The sequence below is a fragment of the Leptodactylus fuscus genome, chromosome 2 (genome assembly GCF_031893055.1).
Source record: "Leptodactylus fuscus isolate aLepFus1 chromosome 2, aLepFus1.hap2, whole genome shotgun sequence".
Taxonomy (NCBI): Eukaryota; Metazoa; Chordata; class Amphibia; order Anura; family Leptodactylidae; genus Leptodactylus; species Leptodactylus fuscus.
Window position 1 is genome coordinate 210,387,717 of NC_134266.1, and position 26,551 is coordinate 210,414,267.

At 42.5% G+C, this 26,551-nt stretch overlaps 2 protein-coding genes and 1 non-coding gene across 7 annotated transcripts in view; 1 reads left to right on the plus strand and 2 right to left on the minus strand.

Annotated features, from left to right (window-relative positions):
* ELF1 (E74 like ETS transcription factor 1) overlaps positions 1–6,600 on the minus strand; it is an 88,352-nt gene extending 81,752 nt beyond the window's left edge. Inside the window, exon 1 of the mRNA XM_075265461.1 lies at positions 6,509–6,600. The gene's annotated coding sequence lies outside the window, so the exon portion shown is untranslated. The remainder of the gene's footprint in view (positions 1–6,508) is intronic.
* WBP4 (WW domain binding protein 4) lies at positions 4,515–25,313 on the plus strand. Of its 5 annotated transcripts, none has more exons than XM_075265469.1 (11): positions 4,515–4,575; positions 8,655–8,682; positions 8,966–9,038; positions 12,293–12,355; positions 13,985–14,111; positions 15,222–15,383; positions 16,334–16,395; positions 18,642–18,717; positions 18,794–19,008; positions 21,481–21,647; positions 23,244–25,311. In XM_075265469.1, coding segments are annotated over exons 2-11 (1,155 nt in total). In that variant the 5' UTR covers positions 4,515–4,575; positions 8,655–8,680; the 3' UTR covers positions 23,452–25,311. The 5 variants fall into 5 exon arrangements, with proteins under 5 accessions (XP_075121570.1, XP_075121568.1, XP_075121567.1 ...); XM_075265467.1 differs by having other exon boundaries at positions 4,517–4,589; XM_075265466.1 differs by lacking the exon at positions 4,515–4,575 and adding an exon at positions 6,690–6,762.
* Positions 6,078–6,149, minus strand: TRNAE-UUC (transfer RNA glutamic acid (anticodon UUC)). The gene has a single exon. It is a non-coding gene; the product is annotated as a tRNA-Glu (tRNA).
* Positions 25,314–26,551: the final 1,238 nt, after the last annotated feature.

Consider the following 26,551-nt stretch of genomic DNA (forward strand, 5'->3'; position numbering starts at 1 on the left):
TGGCAGCTCCCTATTCCTGTCTATGCTGAAATAAGCACGCATCTTTATGGACATATTGGGGAAAATTTATTAAGACTGCTGCATAGTAGCCAGTCTTAAGGCTAAGATGCCATATTGCAGAAACGTAGCTTTTTTTGTTGCAGATTTTGTTGCTTTTTTTTTTTTTGAGCCAAAGCCAATAATGGCTACAAAAAGAATGGGAAACATATAGGAAGTTCTTATACTTCTACCTTTTGCTTGAAGAGGACCTTTCATGGTTTGGGGCACAGGCAGTTGTATATGCTGCTGGAAAGCTGACAGTGTGCTGAATTCAGCGCACTGTCGGCTTTCCCGATCTGTGCCCCGGGTAAAGAGCTTCCAGTCCTGGTACCGTAGTTCTTTACAGTCAGAAGGGCGTTCCTGACAGTCAGTCAGGTACGTCCTTCTTCAAAGCAGCGCCTATCACGCTGTACAGTGTGAGCAGGGAGGAAACTAACTCCGTCCCCCATCCCCACCCAATCAATCATACTTCGATGTCTTAGTCCTAGAGATGACTTTGAGGTACCACTGTACTCTCTTCTGCCCGCCCCTTGGATCCATAACTGGTGCCTGCAAAATCGAACACCAGCAGAAGCCTTCCATGTGCAATAGAAGGCCGCTTCTATTTGCTTCCGCTGGCATTTGTATTGCGCCGGCTCCAGTTCCCTTGTGAAGGAAGCAAAGGCCAGCAGAAGTAGAGGAAGTGAGTATTGGCGAGTACGAGGGGGCTAGAGAGAGGAGTACTGGTGGCCTCCCGTCTCTGGAAACAATGAAACAAGACGTTACCAGGAAATCAGAAAATGTGCCTGGGGTGGTCACATGACCGCTCCAGGCATATGGATAAATATACTTTTTTTTTTTTTTTTTTTAAAGGGAGTAAATTAGAAGTCAGTCGGGGGGAGAAGGGGGTATGCTTAGTGGTAAAGTTTTAATTTATCCCGGACAACCCCTTTAATGAATGGCCCAACTGATGGAAGCTGAGGTGGTTTACTATTCCAACTCAGGCCAGAGAACTGGCAGTCAGAGCACCAAGTGCAACCTCCATGACCATCAATATTAGTTTAAACTGATCTCCCCACGTCAGAACAAGAGGTAAGGTGCGGAGGACTAGTCTATGGGGTCTGCAGGTAGCCACTGTTTTAGCGTCCGAGCTATCCTCCATTCGGCTCCACCTGTGGCCTCTATCGACGAAGAGCCCAGCACAAATGTGAACTTACCATAAACTGGTAATTTAGAAATTCCCCTAGTTGGCTTTGATCAGGACAGGTTTTCAGCCTCTGACACTTTGGAGAGATCATGTAAATATTGGAGAAACCAAAAGACAAAATAGATTATAAAGTTGCATAACTTTCTATTAAAGTAAGCCAGTCACTATTAACAAACAAACATTTACCAGTTTAAGGTGGGACACATTATGATCTAATGAAGTCAGCAGAGAGATGAATACCGGTGTCTCACCCACTAACAAATGATGAGTTATACTTGCCAATGGGAAAAAAGTGAGAAACAGGAAATGAAGTCATATAGATCCATGTACGAAAGTACCATGGGAGTAACTCTGTGCCAAATACAGTGAAAGCATGGTTTTCATTCCCCCTACACAGAGAGAAGTTCCAGTTCGGATCTAGTTTACTAAAAGTAGCGTCAACAAAAATTCCTTGAAGGGTACCTTTAATTATAAAAAATACAACTTTTAAAAAAATAGTAGAGGGAAAATAAGACACTTTGTAATATATGCCTTCTCCATTTATCATGCTGAGTTACTTTTTACATATAAGTCTATGGAGAAGGGAGGGGGTAGAAGGAGGCTACTGGGAAACAGACAAGAGAAACTGTTGCTGTACACTCTGCTATTCTGCGATTGAGGGGATCTCTTAATACTGCTAGGCTAGAGGTAAGCAGCAGTAGCTCAATTGCTATCCTCCTCATCCCCCTCCCATCTCCATAGAGCTCTGTGTGTGAGCAGGATAGGCTACTATTCTATGTTAGCCAAATGGCTGATGAGGAGGTAGAAAGTGGTGAAGGAAACATATTTACTTAATAAGATATATTACAAAGGTTCTTATATACACCTGTACTATTCATTCAGTTTTTATAATGGCAGGTACGCTTTAAGGCTGTAGCCGCAGCAGGTTAGCAGCTAAATAACCATATACGTGGATGAGATTTAAACAAATCCTATTCACACACAGCAGAGTCAGACCTGCTGTCCTAAGTTTTCTTCTGCTGAGGGGTTTGAACCCAGAAAACTGGCCAGCTACAGAAGTTTACCACAAAGAAGTCTACTGCTGGCTGGACATGAAGTCTATGGCCTCTTCCATATGTCGATGACATCATGTTCATTAGTCACATGGTACAGTTGCCCATTTACTTGAATAGGACTTAGCTACAATACCTAGCACAATTCATGTGCAACATACTCCACTGTGCTTGGTGTTCAGTGAAAAGACCACAGCAGTCACACAAGCGCTTCAGTCTCTTCAACCAGCTGATCTGTAAAGGTCCAGGGGGAAAATCCCCCACCGATCACACAAAGATAGGCCATCAATATGCAATATGGACCCCTAATAGTGCCATAGAAAGTGCTCACTGTGCGAAACTGCCATCACCTCGTGCTTCTAGCATACCTCGCTCCTGAGCTTGTGGTTTTTATGTTCAATTAGAATTAAGTGGACTTTTTTTTTTAATCTACATATATAGGCAAGTGCCCTCTTTCCTTTTCTCTTTGGATACTACATTTTTGGATACGACATTTGCTGGTTATCCAGTGACTAACTGTTTCCCCGTTTCCAGAAACAGAACGGCACTACTACCCTTCCCCATCCACCCCATCATACTTACCAGTCTACCTTCCAGTCTTTCTCCTCCGGGATGGCTCCTCCATGTTTTCTGTGCTCTGGAGCCGATAATCCACGTCTACCGCGCAACTCCCATGCTGGGACTATTGTGCGCGCCGCAAGAATCGGATAAGAGGGAGGAGCTGTCCCACATGAGAAAGACTGGAAGGAAGAGAGGTAAGTATAATGGGGTCGTGGGGTGGGGGGTGAGCGGGATATCTAGAGAGACAGGGAGGGGGAGAGGAAGGTGGGGGGAGTGAGGTGAGAGGGGCCTAGTGTGGACGCTATATAGCAGGAAGCTGAACCACATAAATTCAGAAGATGCCAAGAGCTCCCAGAGACACCCAGAAATCACTCAAAACACTGATAAAGATAAAAAGCTGTCGCGTTTTTGAAAATCATAGCATGTCAATTATAGCTACTGAAACGCTAGCAGAAGTCCCTGCTACACGCGACCACTGAGGCCAATCAGCAGTCTAAGTGAAGGATATGGGATGTCACTACCTGTGATGTCCCCGGGTTCTTTTCTTAGGCCGCTGATTGGACTCAGTGGCCACATGACTGCTTAGACCATTCAGTGGCCTCAGTAGAAGGGAACTGGTACGTCACAGCCAGAGACAACTTCAGACATAAGAAGACAGCTGAGCGGTAGGACTGGACTGCGCAGTGAGGCACTGGGCACAAGAGAATACGTTTTTTGGTTTTTTCACCTCCACCGGCCCAATTAAAAAAAAAAAAAAAAACGCTGGACAACATCTTTAAGATAGTGATGGTTAACAAAACTGGTACCACTTAAAGGGAGTCTGTCACCAATTTCCACCACTAACCAGAATAGCTGTGAATCCTCTAGCTGGTTCACCCAACATCTATTCTCCCCAACTTACCCACACACCCTTATTGTAGATGTACTGAATGAAAAAAGGATATAGCAGCTGCCAGACTCCTCTAGCATCACTTTATCTACTGAACAGCAAACACACATCTGCTGTTTGGGGTGAGTCAAGAGGGTCAAACCCGCTGGTGTGAACATACATCTGATATGCATAGGCTACTTGTGTTGTAGAAAACTGATGACAGTAAATCGCAGACTGTAGGCTTTCAGCAGGCAGGACTTTTCTCTCCGCATTTTTCTGGCAGATATCCATAGGACCCCATTATAGTCTATGGGGTCCGCAGGTTTCCACAGTTAACCGCTTTTTAAGCGGGTTAGCTTTCTGTTTTCCAGGTCCCCAAGCAGACATGAAGAATGGAAAGCCGAACGCTAGTGTGAATCTAGAGTAAGACTACAGTGCTGCAGACCCACCACCCACTATTCGTAGAAGAAATACTGCACTGTGTGAGCTGGATCTTCATCAGTTTTCTGAGCAGCCTGGCCCGTGGATTCTGCATGATGACTACTAGGAATTTTCATAGGTCATGAGTGACAGGTGACTCTCTCAGGTCTCACATCTGCTGCCCTGCCCAGGGCGGTGGTAGCTTACGAGAGGCAGATGACAATTGCAGCAGCCAATCTCTGGCTGCCATGTCTATTTACAATCAGATCGCAGCCCACATAGGGACCTCTCCCTTAGTCACATGACGTGCTCAGGAACATGACTGCTATTCCCAGCAACTGTCTGGAACGCTGCAGTTATTTTCCAGGGAAATCCCAGACTAGGAAGAAAGAAGCCAAGAGAACATGTCATGTGAAAGATCAGAGAGAAGGCAGGCTGCAAGGAAAGTAAGAGCTCTGTGGTATGTGATATCTGTGTAGGGACTAGCATTGTATACCAGTCACACTGATGTATACATCTCCTTATACACCACTCAGCCATATCAGAAGATGAGGTCTCTGAGCTAACCCCCTCCCCCAGATCAAAACAGCTCAAGGCTCCAATGTAGAGAGTGTCACAGTCTTAGTATCAGCTTGGGGCAGTTCATCCACCCACAGAGATGCCATCCTGTGAAAAAATATCAGTGACTTAACCACATACATATCAGTCGTGTTTATATGGTGCAAACAAGGCTGAGAATAATAGATTTCCCAATCTATAAAATATTTAAAGGGATATAGACATCAAAATAGCATCACACAAATGACATTTCTCTGCAGTAGATGTCTAGGAAATAAGTACAGCACATTGCCATACAGTGATATTGCCTACTACTCTTCTACTATACAACTGTCCCTGTGTCAGTCATTACTGCAGATCTGGAGTTCTATTCATAAAAGTGGTTATATCATCACAACTTCCCCTGTTTATATGGAAGACATAGCAAAGTCTCCTGCTGAAACAGCTGTTCAGTGGGGTCTAGAAAAACCACAAACTGCTGATTCTTTTGGCACTGCCTCCGATCAGTAGTCTGAAGAAGCAATGGTACTTATTGTTAAACAATACAAATGGCCATATACTGGGAAGATCGTTTGGGAGGGTCAACAAAGCCAGGTCATTATTGTTATTTTACTGAAACATACTGGTGGGCTGTAGGTCCTGGCCTGGGCTCAGGAGAGATGCCTGTGCCATCTGCAGCAGTTTTCAGCCATAACCTACAGTTGACACCATGTACAATGGACGGGATCAGAGTCCATGCCAACTCTGACCAGTTAAAGGAATTGTCTAGGATTATAATAACATGGCTGTTTTCTTCTAAACACACTACCACACTGTGCTCAGCCCTATTCACTGTCACATCAATGGAGTTGCAATCCCAGACACAACCTATGGTTAGGGGTGGCACTGTTTTAGAAAAAAAAAACAGTCATGTTCCTCCAATCCTGGACAACCCCCTTTAACCCTTAAGTAGCTGCACACCCCAAGTGTTTTCACTGAGCCCTTCAGCGCCCCCACAACACAATCACCAGGTGCCAATAGTGACTGTCAGGTACCTAAACCCCCCAGAGACATGTCAGAGTCCCTGGAAATGAAAGATACATAGTTGTCAGACATTGGCCACTGCTTCCATTTACTAGATTTGCTACTATACTTTATCTTTTGGGTGAAAGTCACTGATCGCACAATAACATGAAATGTAGCCATGATATAACAGCCACTAAATAATATGTACAAAAACATCCTAAAAAAAGTATACACCAAACCTGACTTGTTACAATTATGGTAAAGAAGTAGAAATGTAATATTTACAAGACTCCTCACCAGAAAGTGCCTGTTCCAGCATGTACAAGTATTGCACAATTACTGGATAAACATCTGTGAAATAAGAGGGGGAAAAAAAATCTGCAGATTCCCATACCGGGAGTCGAACCCGGGCCGCCTGGGTGAAAACCAGGAATCCTAACCGCTAGACCATATGGGAGGCTGTGCTAGAGGCTCCAGCACAGCGCACACAGCCCTACCCACATGGTGAGTACTGATCACTTGACGTCACTCGTGACCGTTGCTCAGCCTTGTACTGACAGCCGCTCCATCCCGCACAGTGAAGCGGCGTCACAAGACACTAGCGCGGAAAGTAATAGTAATAATAGCGCCAGTGCCTGATAACACGGCGCAGCTCGCCCCTCTGTGCCCCGAGTATCGCCTGTCACATTAAACTTGTCTCCACAACATGCCATAAACCAAGTCAGGAGAAAGAAAGAAACTGCAGCGAAACCACACCAAACCACACTAACATGATAGAGAAGAAGGCGCCCGGCAGTGGTGAGGCCGGCTACTCACCTGAGCACAAGTCCCGGGCAGCCACCTCTGCCTTGCCCGGGCTCGGGTGACACTATGTATCTCCGGACTTGTTTGCACAGCTCTCCTGCCAAGTTTTTTTTCTCCACCCACCAAACAGGGAGGGAGGAGGAGGCTTACACAAACTCACGCGGCGTGAGCCTCTTCAGCCACCGTCCTTTGTGCAGCAGCAGCTTCCGTAGTCTTATCTGCAGGCGCCTGCTGTACAGCAGAGATGTGTTTGTGAGAGAGTGTGGGTAAGTTGTGTACACAGCGCTCTCTTCTGCTGTGTGTCTTATTGTGTTACTCACTAAACTGCTTGTTGTGGAACTACAAGTCCCAGCGTGTTGTGGAGGCAGAATAGGAGTTGTGCACTGTGTACATGTGACAGGCTGCTGGAGATCACTATACCATAGTCTTATAGGAGTGCTATCCTGGTCTCTGGGATCTATTATAGTCGTGCTATGTGCTGACTTCATGGATCATAGTTGTGTGACTTTTCAGTGGAGGTAAATACAAGAAGTCACCCTGTTGTCAGATGTGCCATGTGGGTAGTCTAGAGCCATTCAGAGTCATGACTAGTATTGTGGATACAAGAAGTCGCCCTGCTGTAAGATGTGCCATGTGGGTAGTCTAGAGCCATTCAGAGTCATGACTAGTATTGTGGATACAAGAAGTCTCTCTGTTGTAAGATGTGCCATGTGGGTAGTCTAGAGCCATTCAGAGTCATGACTAGTATTGTGGATACAAGAAGTCGCCCTGCTGTAAGATGTGCCATGTGGGTAGTCTAGTGCCATTCTGGTTTATGACTAGTACTGTATTGTGGATACAAGAAGTCACCCTGTTGTCAGATGTGCCATGTGGGTAGTCTAGAGCCATTCAGAGTCATGACTAGTACTATATTGTGGATACAAGAAGTCGCCCTGCTATAAGATGTGTTATGTGGGTAGTCTAGTGCCATTCAGGGTCATTACTAGTATTGTGGATACAAGAAGTCGCACTGCTGTATGATGTGCCATGTGGGTAGTCTAGTGCCATTCTGGGTCATGACTAGTACTGTATTGTGGATACAAGAAGTCACCCTGCTGTAAGATGTGCCATGTGGGTAGTCTAGTGCCATTCAGGGTCATGACTAGTACTGTATTGTGGATACAAGAAGTTGCCCTGTTGTAAGATGTGCCATGTGGGTAGTCTAGTGCCATTCTGGTTCATGACTAGTATTGTGGATACAAGAAGTCGCCCTGCTGTAAGATGTGCCATGGAGGTAGTCTAGTGCCATTCAGAGTCATGACTAGTACTGTTGTGGATACAAGAAGTCTCTCTGTTGTAAAATGTGCCATGTGGGTAGTCTAGTGCCATTCAGGGTCATGACTAGTATTGTGGATACAAGAAGTCTCTCTGTTGTAAGATGTGTCATGTGGGTAGTCTAGTGCCATTCAGGGTCATGACTAGTACTGTATTATGGATACAAGAAGTCGCCTTGTTGTAAGATGTGCCATGTGGGTAGTCTAGAGCCATTCAGAGTCATGACTAGTATTGTGGATACAAGAAGTCGCCCTGCTGTAAGATGTGCCATGTGGGTAGTCTAGTGCCATTCAGGGTCATGACTAGTATTGTGGATACAAGAAGTCTCTCTGTTGTAAGATGTGCCATGTGGGTAGTCTAGTGCCATTCTGGTTTATGACTAGTACTGTATTGTGGATACAAGAAGTCGCCCTGCTGTAAGATGTGCCATGGAGGTAGTCTAGAGCCATTCAGGGTCATGACTAGTACTGTATTATGGATACAAGAAGTCGCCTTGTTGTAAGATGTGCCATGTGGGTAGTCTAGAGCCATTCAGAGTCATGACTAGTATTGTGGATACAAGAAGTCGCCCTGCTGTAAGATGTGCCATGGAGGTAGTCTAGAGCCATTCAGGGTCATGACTAGTATTGTGGATACAAGAAGTCGCCCTGCTGTAAGATGTGCCATGGAGGTAGTCTAGAGCCATTCAGGGTCATGACTAGTACTACCGTATATTGTGGATGCAGATATCACAGCCTTGCAGATATAAAGTTGTCACATAGATCAGGCCTCTCTATTACTGACATGTCCTGTCTGTTTACACGTCCTATTGCTAGATTTCCTAATTTTAGTCTTCATTTTACAGGACAACGTTTCCTGAAGAAAACCAGAATGTAAGTCTTATTTTAACTGACTGTGTCTACATGGGAGACCATTTCAGAGGATAACCTACAGCATTTACTTGTGGATTTCCTGAGGGTATCACCCCACATAATAGAAGGAATGAAAGCTACAGTGAAAATCTGCAAAAATAATCAAAATGCTAAAGTTAAAATTTTGGATCAGTTTTCACTACAGAAAAACCTAGTAGTGTTAACCTAGTACCAACAGACTCAGGACCTTGTGCACATATTACTTGTCTAGCTTTTTCTCACATGTTCATCTCTGTCTTTGCAGGGCTGACTACTGGAAATCTCAGCCTAAGAAGTTCTGTACCTATTGCAAGTGTTGGATCGCAGACAATAAACCAGTATGTCTTTATTTTTAGAACTGTTGTTGAAATGATCCATGTTGTGGAAACGCAGTGGAAAAAAAGCTGCGGTTTACAGCACTAGCATAGTGAATGAGAGTCTGGTTAATCTCATCCACATATTGCAGAAATAAAAGTGCTGTGAAAAAACTGCATCTTTAAAAATGTCATTTTTAGCTGTGGAAAGAATTTTCCAAATACAAACACACTGAAAAATGACACATTTTTTTTCTGCAGCATTTTTTAGCTGTGGTTCACTTCATGTTCAGTACGCCTTACCAATTCCTGCTGCTTCCATGACACTACTGCTCACCTTGCGCTGCCACAACTGGCATAGGACTTAATCATTGCATCAAGAAGTAAAGAGAGAGGCAGGGGACTGGGTAGCATTGGAACAAGAACTGTAGGTATCAGTATGGCAATTAGGCCAGTTGCAGACAGCCGTGTGCTGCTGGCAGGCCGTGAATTAAAGGCACAGGCAGCGCATGGGGGACACATGGATGTCACCTGTGTGCTGCCCATGCACCTGCCGTGCTTCAGTGGCCCCTTTACATTAAATGAGTAGGAGCCTCAGAAGCAGGGCCACAAATAGAACAGGAATAGGACATGTTCTATATTTTGTGGCCTGGACTGTCGGCCTGCACACGTGACCTTGTAATTCATGGTCATGGTATGGACCCATAGAAATGAATGGGTCAGCGTGCTATCTGGGTAAAACACACTGATCCCGACCACGGTCATCTGCAAGAGGCCTTATAGAGAGCGATAGCTGAATGAAGCTATTCTTATATTTCTGATATTATATACAGGGCTATAGTAGGTAAGAGCTCATTGCTGATGTGAAAATGTGACATCAAATGGAGGAGAAAAGGTAGCAGGACCACACCTACTACCTATATAGAGGTATATGTACCTCTAGTTACACTGTGAACTTATAGCTTTGCCCACGGCAGAAATGGCACGGGAAAAGTTGTGGCGCTTTAAAGTAAGGGCACAGTGTTTAAACTCGTTTTATTGAAAAAGATGTAACAATGAAACAATACACTCAGGAGTACACATAATCAAAACATACAAAATAAAATACAATGAAAAGGAAAAAAGTCTAAACAAACAAAGATCCACCACACCGCCATCCCGACCCAGGCTAAACCCACCCCGCCTACAAAAGACGGAACAGAGAGTAAAGCAGTCCAGACAAGGGGGAGTACAGCATCATCCGGTGGGTAACCATCTTACTATGTGAAGGCGCCTAGTGCTGAGCGCATCGAGGAGGCAGAGTGTTGGGTATTAGGAGAATCACACCATGCTCCCCACACCTTGGTGAATTTTTGGGGGCAGCCCCTACCTTTATATATAATCTGGTTAAATGGAAGAATAGAATTGACCAGCCTCCGCCATTGAGATACTGATGGGGGGCGCGGGGCCATCCACCGCAGGGCGATGGCCTTCCTGGCATAGAACAGACATTCCCGAAGAAAAATCCGGGTGTGATGCTGCCACAACTCCTCATCCAATACACCAAATAAACAAACTTCAGGGGAAAACGGGACAGGGCGATCGAGGACGTCTATCAGGAGATCAACCACCCCTCTCCAGAAGGTCAAAGTAAGGGCACAGTGAATGGGGTTGTAAGGAATCCCATGCTCACTTTGCGGTTAAAAACTGCCATGCGGACAAAGGAAAACTCCGTAAACATTATGTCTAAAGAACTGCAAGAAGAACCGTGATGCATTGCCACCGTGGTTTATCCCGCAGCACTTTATTGCTGCGGGACGTCCCACGGGGCCTTAGCTACAAGGAGCTTTTTAGTAGCACTTTGTGCTATTAAAAATAAAAAAGCAAAACTCAAACACTTTTCCCTCCCTTTTTCCCACATTTTCTCAAATATTGAAAAAAAAGAAAGAAAAAAACATGCAATAATAGCATAAAAATAAAGACCTATGTCTCCAAAATAAAAAAGCGCAAAAAGTTGCATAATCCAAATGAAAAACTGCATAAGACTGCTTTCACATGGCAGTGTCAGGTCAGTGATTTTGTTCAGTGATTGTGAGCCAAAATTAGGAGTTGAGACTACACAGAGATCAGGCATAATAGAAATATTTGTACCTGTTCTGTGTTTTTAAGCTACTCCTAGTTTTGGCACACAATCACTGATGAAAGTCACTGACCAAACACTACTGTGAAAGCAGCCTTAGCCCTGAAAACAACAGGTACGAAAACCCAAAAATGTGTCTGGTCCTGAACCAGGGAAATTAGTGCAGGACTGTTATGTCAGAAAGGCTGTGTCAGGTAGAGGGGGAGGTGATTTAGAGCTCAAATACGAGCAGCCGGTGTCACAGAATCGCACCCCTTGTCTACTGCTGCCTGACACCGCCCTCCTGACAATAAAGAGCCTAAATACAGAGATTGCATATCATATCAGACACCAAAGCTAACAGCATTGATTACTAGGGAATCCGTGAAGATGCATCTTAATTGATGTAAAGAGCTGGACTTGTCGGAGGTGGTGAAAGGTCCATCATCAGAATCGTGGCGCTGAGCGGTGAGGAAGGCCCTTTCCCACCAGTACTAGTCTATGGGCGAGTACTGTCAGAAGGAGAAGGGGCGTTCCTCACCGTTCAGCATCATTCCTGCGCGGTAAGGGCATCGATATCTCTTGCCCCAGGGCACAAAACGGGAAAGCCAACAGTGCAGTGAATTCGGCGCACTGTTGGGTTTTTAGTGATATATAAAACTGCAGGTGCCCGAGGACATGGAAGGTCCTCTTTAGGCTGGTCTTACACGACCGTATTGAATGTACGCTCTGCAAGTTGCTGATTAGAAACACTAGTTGCTGATCAGCAACATAGACTCCGCAGACATCTATGTCCTGCCGCACTTGCCCCTAGGGTTCTGTGGGCGAGTCCGTGCAGTGCCGCAATTCACAGCCATTATGGACATGTTCTATAAATTGCAGACCACGGTTTCAGTCCGGCCACACCACGGATAAAATATCTGGTGGTGTAAGAGGCACATTGAATATAATGTGTCTCCAAATGGTCCGCAATTGAAAACCCTCAATTGCAGACCATTTGCTGACTTATGTTATGGCCGTGCAAGACCAGCCTTAAGTGTTTTTTAAAAAAAAAAAAAAGTGCAAAATAAGACAAAGGCACAAGAGATTTTATTAACACCGCCTCCTCCCCAGACTGTTAAGTTTTCATCTTTATTTCATAAATTATTTATTTGGATTTTTTTTTTTTTTTTTTTTGCAGAGTATTGAATTCCATGAGAGGGGAAAAAACCACAAAGAAAATGTTATCAAGAAAATTAATGAGGTAAGTTGTTTAATCTAAGAAGAGCAGATGAGACATAATTTTACCAGGTTTATTTTACTGTCTGATTTATCATGTGGTAAGGATTCCTAAACTGAGCGACTCTGACAACAGATGTCAATGAGGATTTGAAGGATTATTTCCATCTTGACAATGTACTGGTGAGATGGGAATAACCACTTCTATGTTATGACTGCTAGGGTGGGACTTAAAGTGGTTGTCCAGGTAAGTTATATATTTTGTATAGGCCAGGGGGAGGTGGGAAAAAAAAAATCAAACTCCCCTGTCCCGGGTGCTCCAGTCTTCTCCCAGTGCAGTCCGCTCCTGCTGCTCCAGCGTCTTCTCAGATGAAACTGATTTCCATCTGTGACATCCCAGATCCTTTCTGCTGAAGCCACTGATTGGCCTTAGCGAACACGTGTGACTGGGACTTTGGCAACACGTCAACGCTGGACCAAAAAGACCAGACTGCTCTAGGAGGCACTGGGGCAACACTGCCCCCGGCTTATTTAAATAATAAACTTAATGTCCATTTTTGCCTTGACAACCCTTTAAGGGAAGACCTTAAGTAAGTACAGGTTACCGTGCAGTTTTGTTGGGGGGGGGGGGGGAGAGTACTGTGTTAACCCAACCGAAAGCTGGACATATAGAAAAGTTGGCGTGAATGCTTGACTGGCTGAGAACACATTCTCCCATCTACAACATACATCTATATGCCTACTGTGGAGAGACCTCTGGCCTTCCTTAATGACATCTGCTGTCAGGAGATAGTGAAGAGGCCACTCGTATACATTTATGCCTATAATATGCATTAGCTCTTGTAATAAAGCCATAGTTATAGGTAAAACACTTGTGCCACCCCAGTTCAAGAGCCTCTACCCTTTAGGACAGTGGTTTCCAAACTTTCTGAAGTCAGGACTCTTTCAGGTGTGACTTTTGTTCAAGACCCCCACTACCATACTCTGTCCCATTTGAAAATGTCAGCTATATTTGGCCTGTATTATGCTTTTTAGCTGCATATTGCATCTGTCCTGCTTCCTACCTGTTTTTCCCCCACCCACATAGGCATATAACACTGCTGTTTCATGTTTTATTTCTTACATACACAGCTCTGCAGACTCTGTATTTCTCCCCACTACAGCCACAGTTCTGCTACTTTCACGTAACCAGTTCCTTTTATGCTCCCTCCATACATGCAGCTCTACTGCATTCATATGCTACCACAAACTCAGCTTTGTTACCTCCACTTTTCCTCTACACATTCAATTCTGTTACCTTCACCTCCTCCCTCCTGCCCCCCCCCCCCACACTGTATATACACTCACCTCCCAACCCCCCTCCCTTAAGACTTCACACTTCTTTAAGTTGATATGCAGTGTTGGTTTTAAAATCTGCAGCATGTCAGTCCTTTGTGCAGATCATCCAACAGATATCAACATGAAGTGTGAAATTCGCAGGAAATCCAGGATTTTGATTAAGATTGTACTGTAGCAAATCTGCAAACACTTTCGTGTGAATGTATCATTAATATAGAAAGGATCTCCTGTAGAAAGATGTGAAAAAATTTATAAGCGATTGTAGTAGAAATATTGCTATCTATTACTGTGTACTGAAAAATTCATTGTATGATAGATTAAGCAAAAAAGTATGTCCAAGGCCAAAGAAGATGAAAAAAAGTCCAAAGAGTTTGCTGCAATGGAGGAAGCTGCCTTAAAAGCTTATGAAGAAGATCTAAAGAGACTTGAAGGAACACAACCAGGTAAACTTAAAGGATTTGGAAGATATTTGGCTTACTTACAGGGAGTCTGTCACCATGACGGATAGGTCAGGTTCAACTAACTGTAGCATTTTTTTTTTCCCTGTGAAAATGTTGGCTTTTTTTATTTTTATTAATTTCAGAATAAGCATATGAGCGATCTGGAGCACCAAGGGTGCTCCGTTATTCTAGACTGCTATTCCTCACTCTACTTTTATACGCCCTCCCTTCTTTGAGGGACAGGGCCAGTGAGCTTGCTGAAATCTTGACTGGCCCTGTGTTGTTGTGTCCACGCTGCTTGAATGGATATAATACTTGCATGAGAGCTTGAAGAGAAGCCACCTTCATCTATGAGAAGCCTGGTTACAGACTTCATGTAGTAAAGGGGTTTTCCAGGGAATCTTACTCTATTTTATTAAATAAATAAAACTTAATCCCAACCTCAGGTCACGTGATCAGATCCAGCACCTAGGCCACAGGTCACTCTACCTCCTCTCCCATTTTTAACAATAGTTATCTGTGCTATGGGAGCTGATTTTTCTATAACTACATGTGAAAACCTTAGAGGAGGCAGAGTGACCCTGGTACTGATTCAGGTCATGTGACTCAGGGTCGGAAGCACCCAGAATCTCTAAACAAAGCAACTAAAAACCCTTGGGAAAAAAGTAATTTATTTATTAAAAAAACAAAAAAAAACACCTCCCTAGGAAATTAGTTTGACCATCTGGCCCTTCCTGCATCCACAGAACTGAGTACACTCTATATCCTGAACATTAAGTGCATGATGGTGTGATACTCATTACTTTGTGAAAAACCTTAAAGGGGTTATCTGGGACCTATGATACTGCTGACCTACCCACAGGTGGGGGTCTAATGCCGAGATCCTGCACTGATCAACTGTATCAGTCTGCCGCTGATGCTAGGTAGTATAAAGTGAATAGAGCAAGAAGCAGGAGGGCCCCCTCCCCTCTATATAGCGCTGATGTTGGGGTACTGCACTTCTGGTTTTACTCAAGTGATTGAAGCAGAGCTGCAGTACTCCAAGACCACCTGTGGATCGATAGCTAAGTAGATATCCAGCCTCAATAATTACATTTTTTTTTCCCCTTTTAGCTCCCTTGGCCCCTGTAGGTCCAACCATCGAAGAGCGAAGGGCACGTGATGAGCAGAAAAGGATGGAAATAGAAGCCCTAGAAAAGCACCATGCTAAAAGGCAGTGGACAAAATCATTCTCTGCAGATGGGTACCCATATTTCTACAATTTATTGACAGGAGGTATTTGTGTCTTTTTTTATGTATAAACATTTCTAGAGAAGTATTTTTTTGCAAATTACATTTTCTAAAAGGCTCATCCACATGTAGTCATTTTATATTAGCTGGGATCCGTGGCCCAGCCTAGTCTTTGAGATTGTGCTTTGCTATATTTAACATAACAGTGAGATGTAGCTTAAGGAGGACCTGTGAACAAGTACAAAATACTAAATGATATACCTCATTTTATTATCAATTTACCTCTGATCAATTTGGTGTTTGATGTTTTTTGAATTCATCCATTAAAAAGAAATGGCTCCTGGTAGATGTGGATTAGCTCTTTTGCAGCAAACAACAAAATGTTACTGCCCACTTGGTGAATAAGAGCTAAACCACACAGAACCTACGAGGGGCCATATTTTTTTGAACAGGTGGATGCATTAAAAAAAATAAAAAATTAGGCACAGGCATTATGGCAACAAAATTAAGTATGTTGCTGTTTGATTTCTCCTTTAGGCAATAGGCATCCTTTATTGTATTTGTTGGGGGAAGGGGGGGTGTTTCATCACTCATTGCAGATTCTACATGTAGGTTTTTGCTGTCGGCTTGAAAAGTCGGACATCTTTGTGAACGGACAGTTAAGGACAGACACGGACAGCAAAAGAACGCACCCGATCTCCATTTAAATCAATGCAAAATGTAACGGACACAGCTAGTGTCCGATGCTAATGTCTGCGCAAGATTTTATGCGGACGTTAGCATTGCACACCGACGGTAGTGTGAACGCTCCCTAATTCTTGTGTTTGAATACATAAGTATCATACAGTATATCAGCATCACTATATTCCTATATAATATCAGTATTCCCTCTTAAAATCTCATTTGTGTAGGGCCAGATAGCAGTTGCTGCTGTAGTGCTATGATGAATTTCTGGAATAAACAATATATCACTTATACTTGGTTTTGTTTATTAGAATCTCAATGGGAGGAACCAGAGGGATTTACCGAGAAGAATGAAGATAGAATATCTGAATTGGTAATTAACAGCAATATTTTTATTGATATCTTCCTAACACAAAAATTAAAAACAAAAAAAAATTCTATACAGTTGTTGACAGCAATATGAAAATACTACAGGTTTCTTGTCTTTGATTGCTTTGAAAAGCTTTATAACCTCATTGTCAATTAACCTGTTAGAAAGTATTAACTGAATAGAGTATCAGAGTCTGCTCTATTAGCCGGAGCTCGAGGCCTGTGTAAATGTTTAATGGGGTACATATGGGTGACTTAACATCACAAAAGGTTACACCCCTTTCACCAAACCTGGTACACTTCTGGTGTCTGCCGGGTTCACACAGGGTATTTTGGACCGGAATTTGATGTGGAGGACGCCTCAGGTTCTGGTGCAAAATATGGGTAGCTGCGACTGGATGCCGGTGCCAAATGAATGGGCCTAATCGGGAGGAGGGAATGTCTTGAGGTGGATTCACGAAGCAAATCCGCCCGAAGAATGAGCATTCTGCTTCTTTTTTTCAATAGCTGGAACAAACAGCTCCTGGAAAAAAAGAACTGACCGGCTCCCATTGATTTCAATGAGAGCTGTCTTTTTGGTCAGGATTTTGAGGCGGATTCGGCCCCAAAATCCTGACCAAAATACTCCGTGTGAACTCTGCCTTAAAGATTCTCTCTCAGCTAGTCACTGACTATGGTAGGTCACTGCTCCAGCCAGTGATTGACTGAAGTGAACACCTCCTAGTGTTTTCTGTGTGTTGGTACACACCATGAAATGGCGCACAGAAGGGGTGCAGAAACAGCAGGGGTATGAGTATTTCTAGAAGAGCTGAGTAACTTTTTGTTATGTTTATGCCCTGATTCAGAGCTTTAGTCAGAGGCAGTCAATGTCAGAGCTCAGAATCAGTACCCTTGTCTGCTCCTACCTGACACTGCCCTCCTGACAATACAGAGCCTAACGCTAGCTTCACACTAGCGTTCAGGTCTCCGTTCTCAGCTTTCCATCTTCTGCATGCAGAAGACGGAAAGCTGTCAGAGCGGGTCTGGTCGTGAGCGCCAGTGAGCGCTTTATGCTCTCCGCCAAGAAACCGTTTTTTTAAAACTGGACACAGAGTACCGCATGTCCGATTAAAAAAAAAAAAAAAACAGTTTTGCGGCGGAGAGCATAAAACGCTCACGGCCGGACATCTTTCTCACCCATTCAAATGAATGGGTAAGAAAGAGTCCTGCAGGTTTCCGTCTCCTGGCTCTGTTTTGTGTAGGAAACGGAAACCTGCAGAACGGAGACCGGGCGCAGATGTGAACGAGCCCTTAATAGCATATCTACTCCACAACTAACAGCATTGATTACTCGGGAAGAGCAATCGGCTAGAGAAACAAAACTCCAACTCTGCTAGAATCTGTGGAGCAGCAAATATTAAAATGATGTAAAGAAGTAGGCTTGTTGCAGGTGGTGAAAGGTCCTCTTTCAGATGTTACAACATGTGCCATATTTTTGTTCCAAAGTAAACCAACTTGTAAGTAGTATAAATTTCCAACATCAACCATAATAAATCTGGCACATTTTAATGCATTCAACAAGAAACCTGTAATTCGGGGCTCATTTGCATTGGTCCGATATAAAATTTAAATGTGGGATTTCGGATCATTACAACAATTTGCTCCTCTTTCATTCATTTGCCTTGATTATTAGCAGCACCTCCCTGTTTACATGTCCGGACATACCAACCCAACACCTGGTGGTCAATCTTGTACAATTATGCAAGTAAGATACCTGTTTTCCCTGCATAATCTTGCAAGCAATGCGTGTGGATGGGTTTCGCCTAAACACAGCCTTAGCCCCCTTGTAGACCACAGTATGTCTGGTCAGTGTGCTAGTTGGGTTTTTTCCCGGATAGCACAGTGACCCATTCATTTCTATGGGCTTGTACACAGGCCGACAGTCCAGGCTTCAAAATATGGAACGAGTCCCATTTCTGTCTGATTTTGTGGCCCTGCTTCTGCGGCTCCTTTTCATTGAATGAAAGGGGCCTCGGAAGCACAGGCAACACGGGTGACACCTATATGTCGCCTGTGCGCCGCCTGTTAAGGTCATTCACAGTCATGTGCAACCGGCTTTAGACTTGGCAGTTATTGGGAACAACTGAGCCTAGGAATGCTTGTTCCTGATAATTGCTCGGATTAGTAAATAGGCCCCTTTTTCATGTCATCTGCCTTTTTTTTTTTTTTTTTTTTTTTTTTTACATCATTCAATGTAATTTTTTTTATTAGAAGGAAACCAAATCTTCATGGCTAGAAGGAGTCTCAGAAGAAGGTTACACATACTACTACAATTCTGCAACTGGAGGTAAGGGATGGAGGTAGTTACCACAGCCTGTCTGATACTTGAGAGTTAGTCATTAACAATTGTTTCATCTGAACAGAATCCAGATGGGACAAACCTGAGGACTTTGATAATAATTCGTCTCTTAGTGAGGATAAGAAAGAGTCCACAGATGCTGTAGAAGCCTCTGCAACAGATGAGCAAGTTGCTGCAGATCCAGAAGTAACCACCGAATCTAATTCAGAAGACTCCCAGCCATCAGAAGATACCACCCAGACTACTACAGTGGCAAACACTCCTAAAATCCAATTCAGGGTAAGAAATAACACAATACAACTTCCACACTCCAGATATATACTGATTAAAAATTGGCTTCCTAGAAAAGAGCTGACCATTGTGGGTGTTGGGGATGAGCCCCTGTACAGCAGCCACTAACTCCCTTACTCCACAACGCTTCTGCCATTTGAGTCCCTTAGAGAGAAACGTGCATTACAAATGTTTGACATGTTTATAAATCTTTGTTAAAAAAAAAAGCACATTGAATTATAGTATTATAATATTTCAAGGAACTAGTTAGAACATTTTCCTTTCCTTACACTGCCTTATGGTCGGGGTATTTTATACCAATATTTTACACACAATAAATAGTACATGCCACAGTTTCATATCTTATCAGCTAAAAAAAAAATGCTTCTTTCTTCTCTGAAATCTATTTTTGCCCTGAAATGGATTGACAGACATTTGTCCGATTATACCTGTTTATAGAAGGCGAGAGAGGAAAGGAAAAAGTGAGCAATATGTGAGGGGTAAAAACAAAATCCAAGCTACCGGCGTAAAGAGAATCTGTCCCCAAAACCCAGCAGATCAGCTTAGCTCAGCAGATGGATAGGTAGGGTCGGGTCACCTGAATCGCAGTGTTTTTCCTTTGGGAATCTGTGTCTCTTTTCTGAGTTATTGCTATTTTTTCAATATGCAAATGAGTTCCTTGAAGCAATGAGTGTATTACAGCTTGAAACAATAGCAACACCCTCATTGCTCCAAGAGGTCATTTTCATATTGGCAAAAAAAAAAGCTGCGTCTTGGCAATGGAAGCACCAATTGTCAAGAGAGTGAAAGAAATGTAGCTACTAGAGATGAGAGAATAGTATTCAACAAATAGTTTCGAATACACTCCGCTCCCATAGGAATGCATGTAAGTGGCCAAACACCAAGGGGTTAAGCGCCGGCCGTCGGTGCCGGCCGCTAACACGCATTCCTGTGGGAGTGAAGTATTCAAATCTAGTATTCGCTCAACACTAGTAGCTAGTTTTCAGCGACCAGTTCAAGTAGAGCTGCAAACTACAGATAGAGCCTATAATGAAGAAATCTGCTAAACATTTATGATGCAAGAGATTTAATGGCAGGTAATACTATTACTCCTTATGTATATACTCAGCAACTTATCCTTTTTGTTTTTAATTAGAAAAAAGACCCGATTATTATTTATTTAATTTTATGGTTTTTTAATGACCCACTGATTGGGTAGGTTATCATATAAGATTTGTGGTGGTCCAAGACCTGGCAATTAAACCAATTAGCTGTTCTTGGTAGCCACTGCCATCACTACTATGTAATATACAAAGCTCTATTGCAGTTCTGCTTTTGGCTCACTGTGATACAGCTCTAGCCCTGCTGAAACAGGTGATCAGTGGAGGTGCTTTTTAGGTATAGGATCTGGTATTGATGGGGGGCCATTACCGTATATACTCGAGTATAAGCTGACCCGAATATAAGCCGACCCCCCCCTAATTTTACTACAAAAAACTTGGAAAACTTATTGACTCGAATATAAGCCTAGGGGGGAAATGCAGCAGCTACTGGAAAATTTCGAAAATTAAAATGGTCGGAGTATTTGGGTGCAGTAGATGCTGGGTGCTGGGAAAGGGAGGGGGTGTTTTGGTTGTCTGTCTGCCCCTTCCCTGAGCTTGGGGACTGTTTTTTTTTCTTTCCTCACTTGGAATTCAGTCTGGCTGAATATAGGGTATCTGCAGTGCTCATATTAACCCCTTCCCGACAGAACAGGAGCACTGCAGATCCCCTATATTCAGTAGACCGGGCACTTTCAGACACAGGGATATCTAATGTGTATGTGTTTCACAGTCATTTTCTACGTCTGTATGTATTCTAGGGAAAGGAGTGATTTAGAACTTTTATTTTTTGATTTAATTTTTTTTTTTTTAATTTTTTTTTTTTTCACTATTTTATGGGAGATTCTATACATTAATATTGTGGCTGGTCATAGACCCCCCCCCTCCTAAACAAAAAAAAAATTTTTTTTTTTTTTTTTTTTTTTTGCTGACTCGAGTATAAGCCGAGGGGGGCTTTTTCAGCACAAAAACTGGGCTGAAAAATTTGGCTTATACTCGAGTATATACGGTACTTTAAAAGTGGTGTCCTCCCCTTTGTGTGAGGATCCCCTTTACCAAGGACCAAAGTGTCTGCACATGTGATATGTCCACCTTGGCTTTTGTTATTCAGTTTAGGAGCCCAATTTCCATGTAATTGAGGGGGGGGGAGTGCCTATTTAGAAACTGTAAAATCATCTTTACAAGGTGCTGGGATTAGCTTTATAACTAGTTTACTGACTGCTGACAGAATCCCTTTTAAGTACAAATATCCAAGACCAAGAATGAATGCCCTATCTTAGATAACCCTTTTAATATATATTTTTTTTAATTTTAGACAAGGACAAACATTAATTGTGAACGGCATTGAATTATAATGGTTGCATATTTTTGTCTGTAACAGGCTAAAAAAGAAACTACGCCAGACACTGAGGAGGTATCTGAACCTGAAAGCAAACAAGAGGATGCTGAAGAGAAGAAAGATCCTTCTCCACCGCCTAAAACTCAGAAGCCTGCCAAGGCTAATCCATATGGAGCTTGGGAGACTGTACAAGAAGAGGAAGACCCATAGTAAGTACTTGTGAAGGAAATGAACTGTCCTGTAGTGTTATAATGACCCTGCCAAGTGAAGTGTGGCTGAGCTCTGTGATATAAGGTTTATATGATTTGGAGCAGGGTTTAATAAAAAGCAGTAAAGACTTACAGGACCCTTAGGACAGATACTCTGTATTCTTAGCAGGACACCTAAGGTGCAATTTATTTATTTATTTTTCCTAAACCAATGAAAATGACTGATCAAAAAATGCTAAATGTCTCAAGCGGCTTATGTCAAAGGGCATCTATTCCCTCCCTCAAACATACTCGACTGTTAATGCTGCGTTACAGAGCACATTACAGCGGTAAACCTCATACCTTTGTTATGTATGTCACTTTTGTAGAAAAAACAACTTTGAAGTTTTATGCAAATGAGACTGTTGGTGGGCGGGCCTTCATCTCTCTACAGCTTTGCTCTTGCTGCTCAGACCCCTACCACCTCTTGGCAGTGGACACAACTCTGCCTAAAGGGGCCAGACCACATAAAGATACAGAGCAAGGTCACCATGTGCTGAAACCAGTTGACTGCAGAGTTCCAAACCTCTTTTGACATGGGTTTCCATGCAATTGCATACAAGCCTTATTTCACCAAGCAGTGGCAATCTGTTCTATGGAGTCATGAATTCTGCTGTTCTATCTGGCAATCTGAATTCAGCGCACTGTCAGCTTTCCCAGTACGCACTTTGGTGCTGAAGATAGCTGTGCACCAATATCTCCCCACTGTCAGAGAGGCGGGCCTTACAGCCTAGCATTATTGCTGGTCTATGAGGAACACCCCCTTGACTGTACTCCTCTATAGACTTTTACTAACAACGGGGGGCGTTTCTCACAGCCCAAAGATGATGCTAGACTGTAAGGCCCACATTGTCATTGCACCTATATCTCCTGTACAATGCTGTAAATGTTTCTACCATGCCAGAGGCAGCTCAAGGGAGATCAAAATCCTTATCCTTGCTTGTAAATGGGTAATGGACATAAATCGAAAAATTGTTAATAGACCTCTTATAATTGAAAATAAACTTTAAATAATTTTGTAACACAGCTTTTTGTAAATTTAATACAACAGGTGAATAGAAGAAACTTTGTAATATATCTTATCAGAGAAAATGCTTCTTTCTCTACTTATGAATTGCATTTCATGCTAAACTGCTCTATTCACTGTGCAGACCCATCTCACTGAAAACAAATCTGGCAGTAAACTGAGCAGTTTAGGAGGGAGGAGAGGAGCAACCAAGATACATTACAAAGTTATTTATATTGACTTGTAGTGTTGATTTCTGAAACATATAATGGATATATTATAAGGTGTACTTCCAAACTAAAGAGATATTTCTATCTCAGCCTTTCATGGATCAGATCAGAATGCCCACTCTCTGAGGTGGCTGGCACTACAATTTGCTATAATATGCTGTTTCCATATGTCTCAGTTCATACAAGATAGTGATAAGAAAACTCCTTTTTAGAAAAATGCATCTTCCTTAAGTTTCAGTGTACATAGAAAGCTGTGAATGTCTCATGTTATGCATGTAATTGGTTGCTAGTTTTATCCCTGACATCTTTCTTTGCTTACAGTGAGAACGTGGATTTAGAGCTGCCAAATGTGGAATATAGTGATCCTGGTGTATCTGTACCTGAGGTGGAACAAGAGCCAAAAGTGAAGTTTAAAGAAAAAACCATCACTTCCCTTGGTGACTCGGTGGCCGGGACCTCTGTCTTCAAGAGAAGGAAACTAGAAAATGTGAAATCTCGAAACCTACGTCAGAGACTTGATGATCAGTAAAGGACTTGGATTTATTGGGACATTTTTTAAGCTGGATGTTTGAAAGCCTATAGGATTCAATTGTGTGTGAGCGCTTGGTCTGAATAAATCCAACTTTTTTTTTTTCTTTCTTTTTTTTTTTTCCCCCTGCTCCTTAGGTACCAAAATTTCAAGAAGGCAAGGGGTTGTACTTGTTGTGTTACCGGGCCTGTTTTAGATGGTCCATCTGCAATCCTTCCCTTTCTATTCTCGAGGTATAGGACAATGTGTGTAGAAATCAGCTCCATCTTATTTACCTCACTGGCACTGAGCTGTAAATCTGTATACCTCTTTTACCCTTCATTGTTTCCATCATTTGATGTAAGGGACATGTGGAAAGTATTCTATGCAATGATTTGTAACCAGTTTCCTTCTTGGTTTTTATGTATATTCATTGAACATCTCATGGCTAAAAGGTCCTGGGTGTTACCTACCTGGTCTGTATGAGATTAGAAAATTTCTCTGTGTTCCTCCGAATGAGTGCCACATTTGTCTATGGTCTGTATTTGGTATTAAATATATAAAATCCAATACCAGATACAGCCTAGAATGGAGCTGTTTCTGGTGAATCCGTCTTAATTTTCCAATCTTTTCCTTTTCCTTTTTAAGTGTGGTATTTGCATTAGAAAATGATGTTTTGGCTTTACCGGTACTTTTGTTTTATCCCCAGAAATTGCTGCGCTCTATCTGTTGGATCTGTCTGGTATTATAGAATGTGATCAAGGAGCAGGGGCTATTACTGAGGGTAAAAAAAAATCTGTTTTAATACTAGATTTTAACTTTTTAATTTCATCAGTCTTCTTGTAACTTACACTGTGTGAAATCTACTGAATAGTACAAGAATTTCTGTAATAACCAGAATACCCCTTTAACATTTTTCTACTGGGGGTTGATCATGGGATCCTCCCATTGGGATACCTAACAATTATGAGAACCGTGGTCTCATTTACCTCTCTGAATGGTAAGTCAAGCTGCTCTATTCATTGTCTCATTGGGGCTGTTGGAGATAACAGATTACAGGGAATGGAGTGCATATGCAACCTGTACTTTGTGATCTGTGGGAGTCTCCACGGTCAGACCCCACCGATCAGAAAGTTGCACACTATCCTACAGATAGATAGTAACATGAAATACCACTTTTAATGTAACTTGGGTTTTTGTTTTTTTGGGGTTTTTTTATTATGCGGGATAAACCTTTAAGTATTAAAGCGTCATCATTTTTTTGCAATTTTTTAGTACAAATTGGAATTTTTTAGTCTTGTCATTGCAATCCACTTTTCAGCAACAAATGTACTCAGAGCTACAATTGCATTACATTTTTTTTCTTGTGAGATGTTATGGGCAGAGAGTTTTTGCTATATTTTGATCTCATGTCATGAATGTGTTGTGTGGGGGGTTTTTTTGTTTGTTTTTCCCCAGTTATCTATATATCTGGGAGCTTATCTGCTGTATCACTTATTCTAATGATAATTTACACTACACAAGTGTGAAGAAACAAACTAACCAGCGGGAGTGCCTGTCAGCTTATCCCACGATACAGTATATTTTTATATTTGCTTTGTATATGAAGCAAAATAATAAAAACAGGGTTCCTATAAAACTTTGTGTATCCCATACAATGCAGGAGATTTGGTTTAGTTGAATTAAAGGGGTATTCCTATCTCAAGGATCCTTTCTATACTTCAAGAGTTTTCCAAAATATGTTTAGTAAACCAAAGGCTGCTTTGGTTTGCCTGCTGTGTTAGGATAAGGCCCCACAGAACGATATAAAGCGCTACAGTTCTGCAGGAAAAACCACGGCGGGAACACATCGTGGTTCTTCGCAGTGCTTTTTCTTCTCGGACTTTCTGTTACCATCATATCTATGGGAAAGCCGCTGGCGTTTCTATAGATATAATTGACATGCTGCGATTTCCAAAACCGTGCCGGTTTTGGAAATCGGAGCGTGCCTGCGCTGTGGTTTTAATCGCAAAGTGGGCATGGGATTCGCATGCTTCCGCCGCGGGCAAATCACAGCTTTTCCGGCCCTTGGGGCCCCGGCGTTTAGACTTTTTCTCCCATTGTTTACACATCATTGTCAAAGCAGTATCTAATATCAGGTTGGATGATGTGGCACACTCACTGCTGGAGCTGTTATTACTGATCTTCAGTCCAGGAAATCAGGTAAGTTAATTGTGGTTTGCTGATAAAGGTTCGGACTGCCAAAAATGCTGCGGAAAAAACCGCGGCGGAAGCGCATTGCGTTTATTTCCAGAGTGTTTTTCACACAAAGTCTGCAGTGTTTTCTAAGCCCTAGCCTTGGACACTTCTTTAGTAGACCTCAGCAGGTTTTCATTCATGACTACTCAAGCTTTCCAGGGACTGCTGCAATAATTAATCCTGACATAATAGATTTCCCACATAAATTATGGAGGTGGCAGCATCATTATGCTTTTATCTTTTAAGGAGAAAAAGCACCCTTGATTCCATTAATACACAGAACTACTCTCCTTTTTGGCAGATAGTAGCCAAGACCTGCTTGTTTGTTTGGGGGTCTCCCAACCCCCTCAACTGTGTCTTCCAAATTAGCTGCAGCCTCTGTCTTCTGTCTGCCCCTATTCTCTAGGTGGCTTCCGTTTTGAGGATTGTGAATTTACTGAATTTTAATCATTTACTTAACTGTACTGTACTGTGCTGTATATTTAGTAACTTGGGAATGTTTCTTTTTATCCAACCACACCCCCATCCCCCGATACTCAGTATACCTTGTAATTTATTCATGAGCTTACAAATTAATTATCACCCACTGAAGGTGTTTTACTAGAAGCAAACTCATCTGGAGATACCTGTATAATGTCTGCGATCGCTGTCCAGGCTCATATGCCTAGAGTGAGCGTGATTTATATTAATGGGACTTTGTCAAAAATTGCCCACATATATAAAGGGAAATTGTTGTTGTTTTCAGTTTTTTTTTTTTTTTTTTTTAATGCTCCCGTGTACCTCCAGTTAAAAAAAAAAAAAAAAACTTTTCCCAAGTTAAAGGTATTCCCACGTCACATACTCGCTAGTCTTCGCTGCTCTAAATTCTTCTTTCTTCCGGCTT

Coding starts and splice junctions, on each gene's coding strand:
- WBP4 (XM_075265469.1), top strand. Junction 9,039..12,292: donor GGATCGCAGACAATAAACCA/GTATGTCTTTAT, acceptor TTTTTTTTGCAG/AGTATTGAATTCCATGAGAG. Junction 12,356..13,984: donor TTATCAAGAAAATTAATGAG/GTAAGTTGTTTA, acceptor ATTGTATGATAG/ATTAAGCAAAAAAGTATGTC.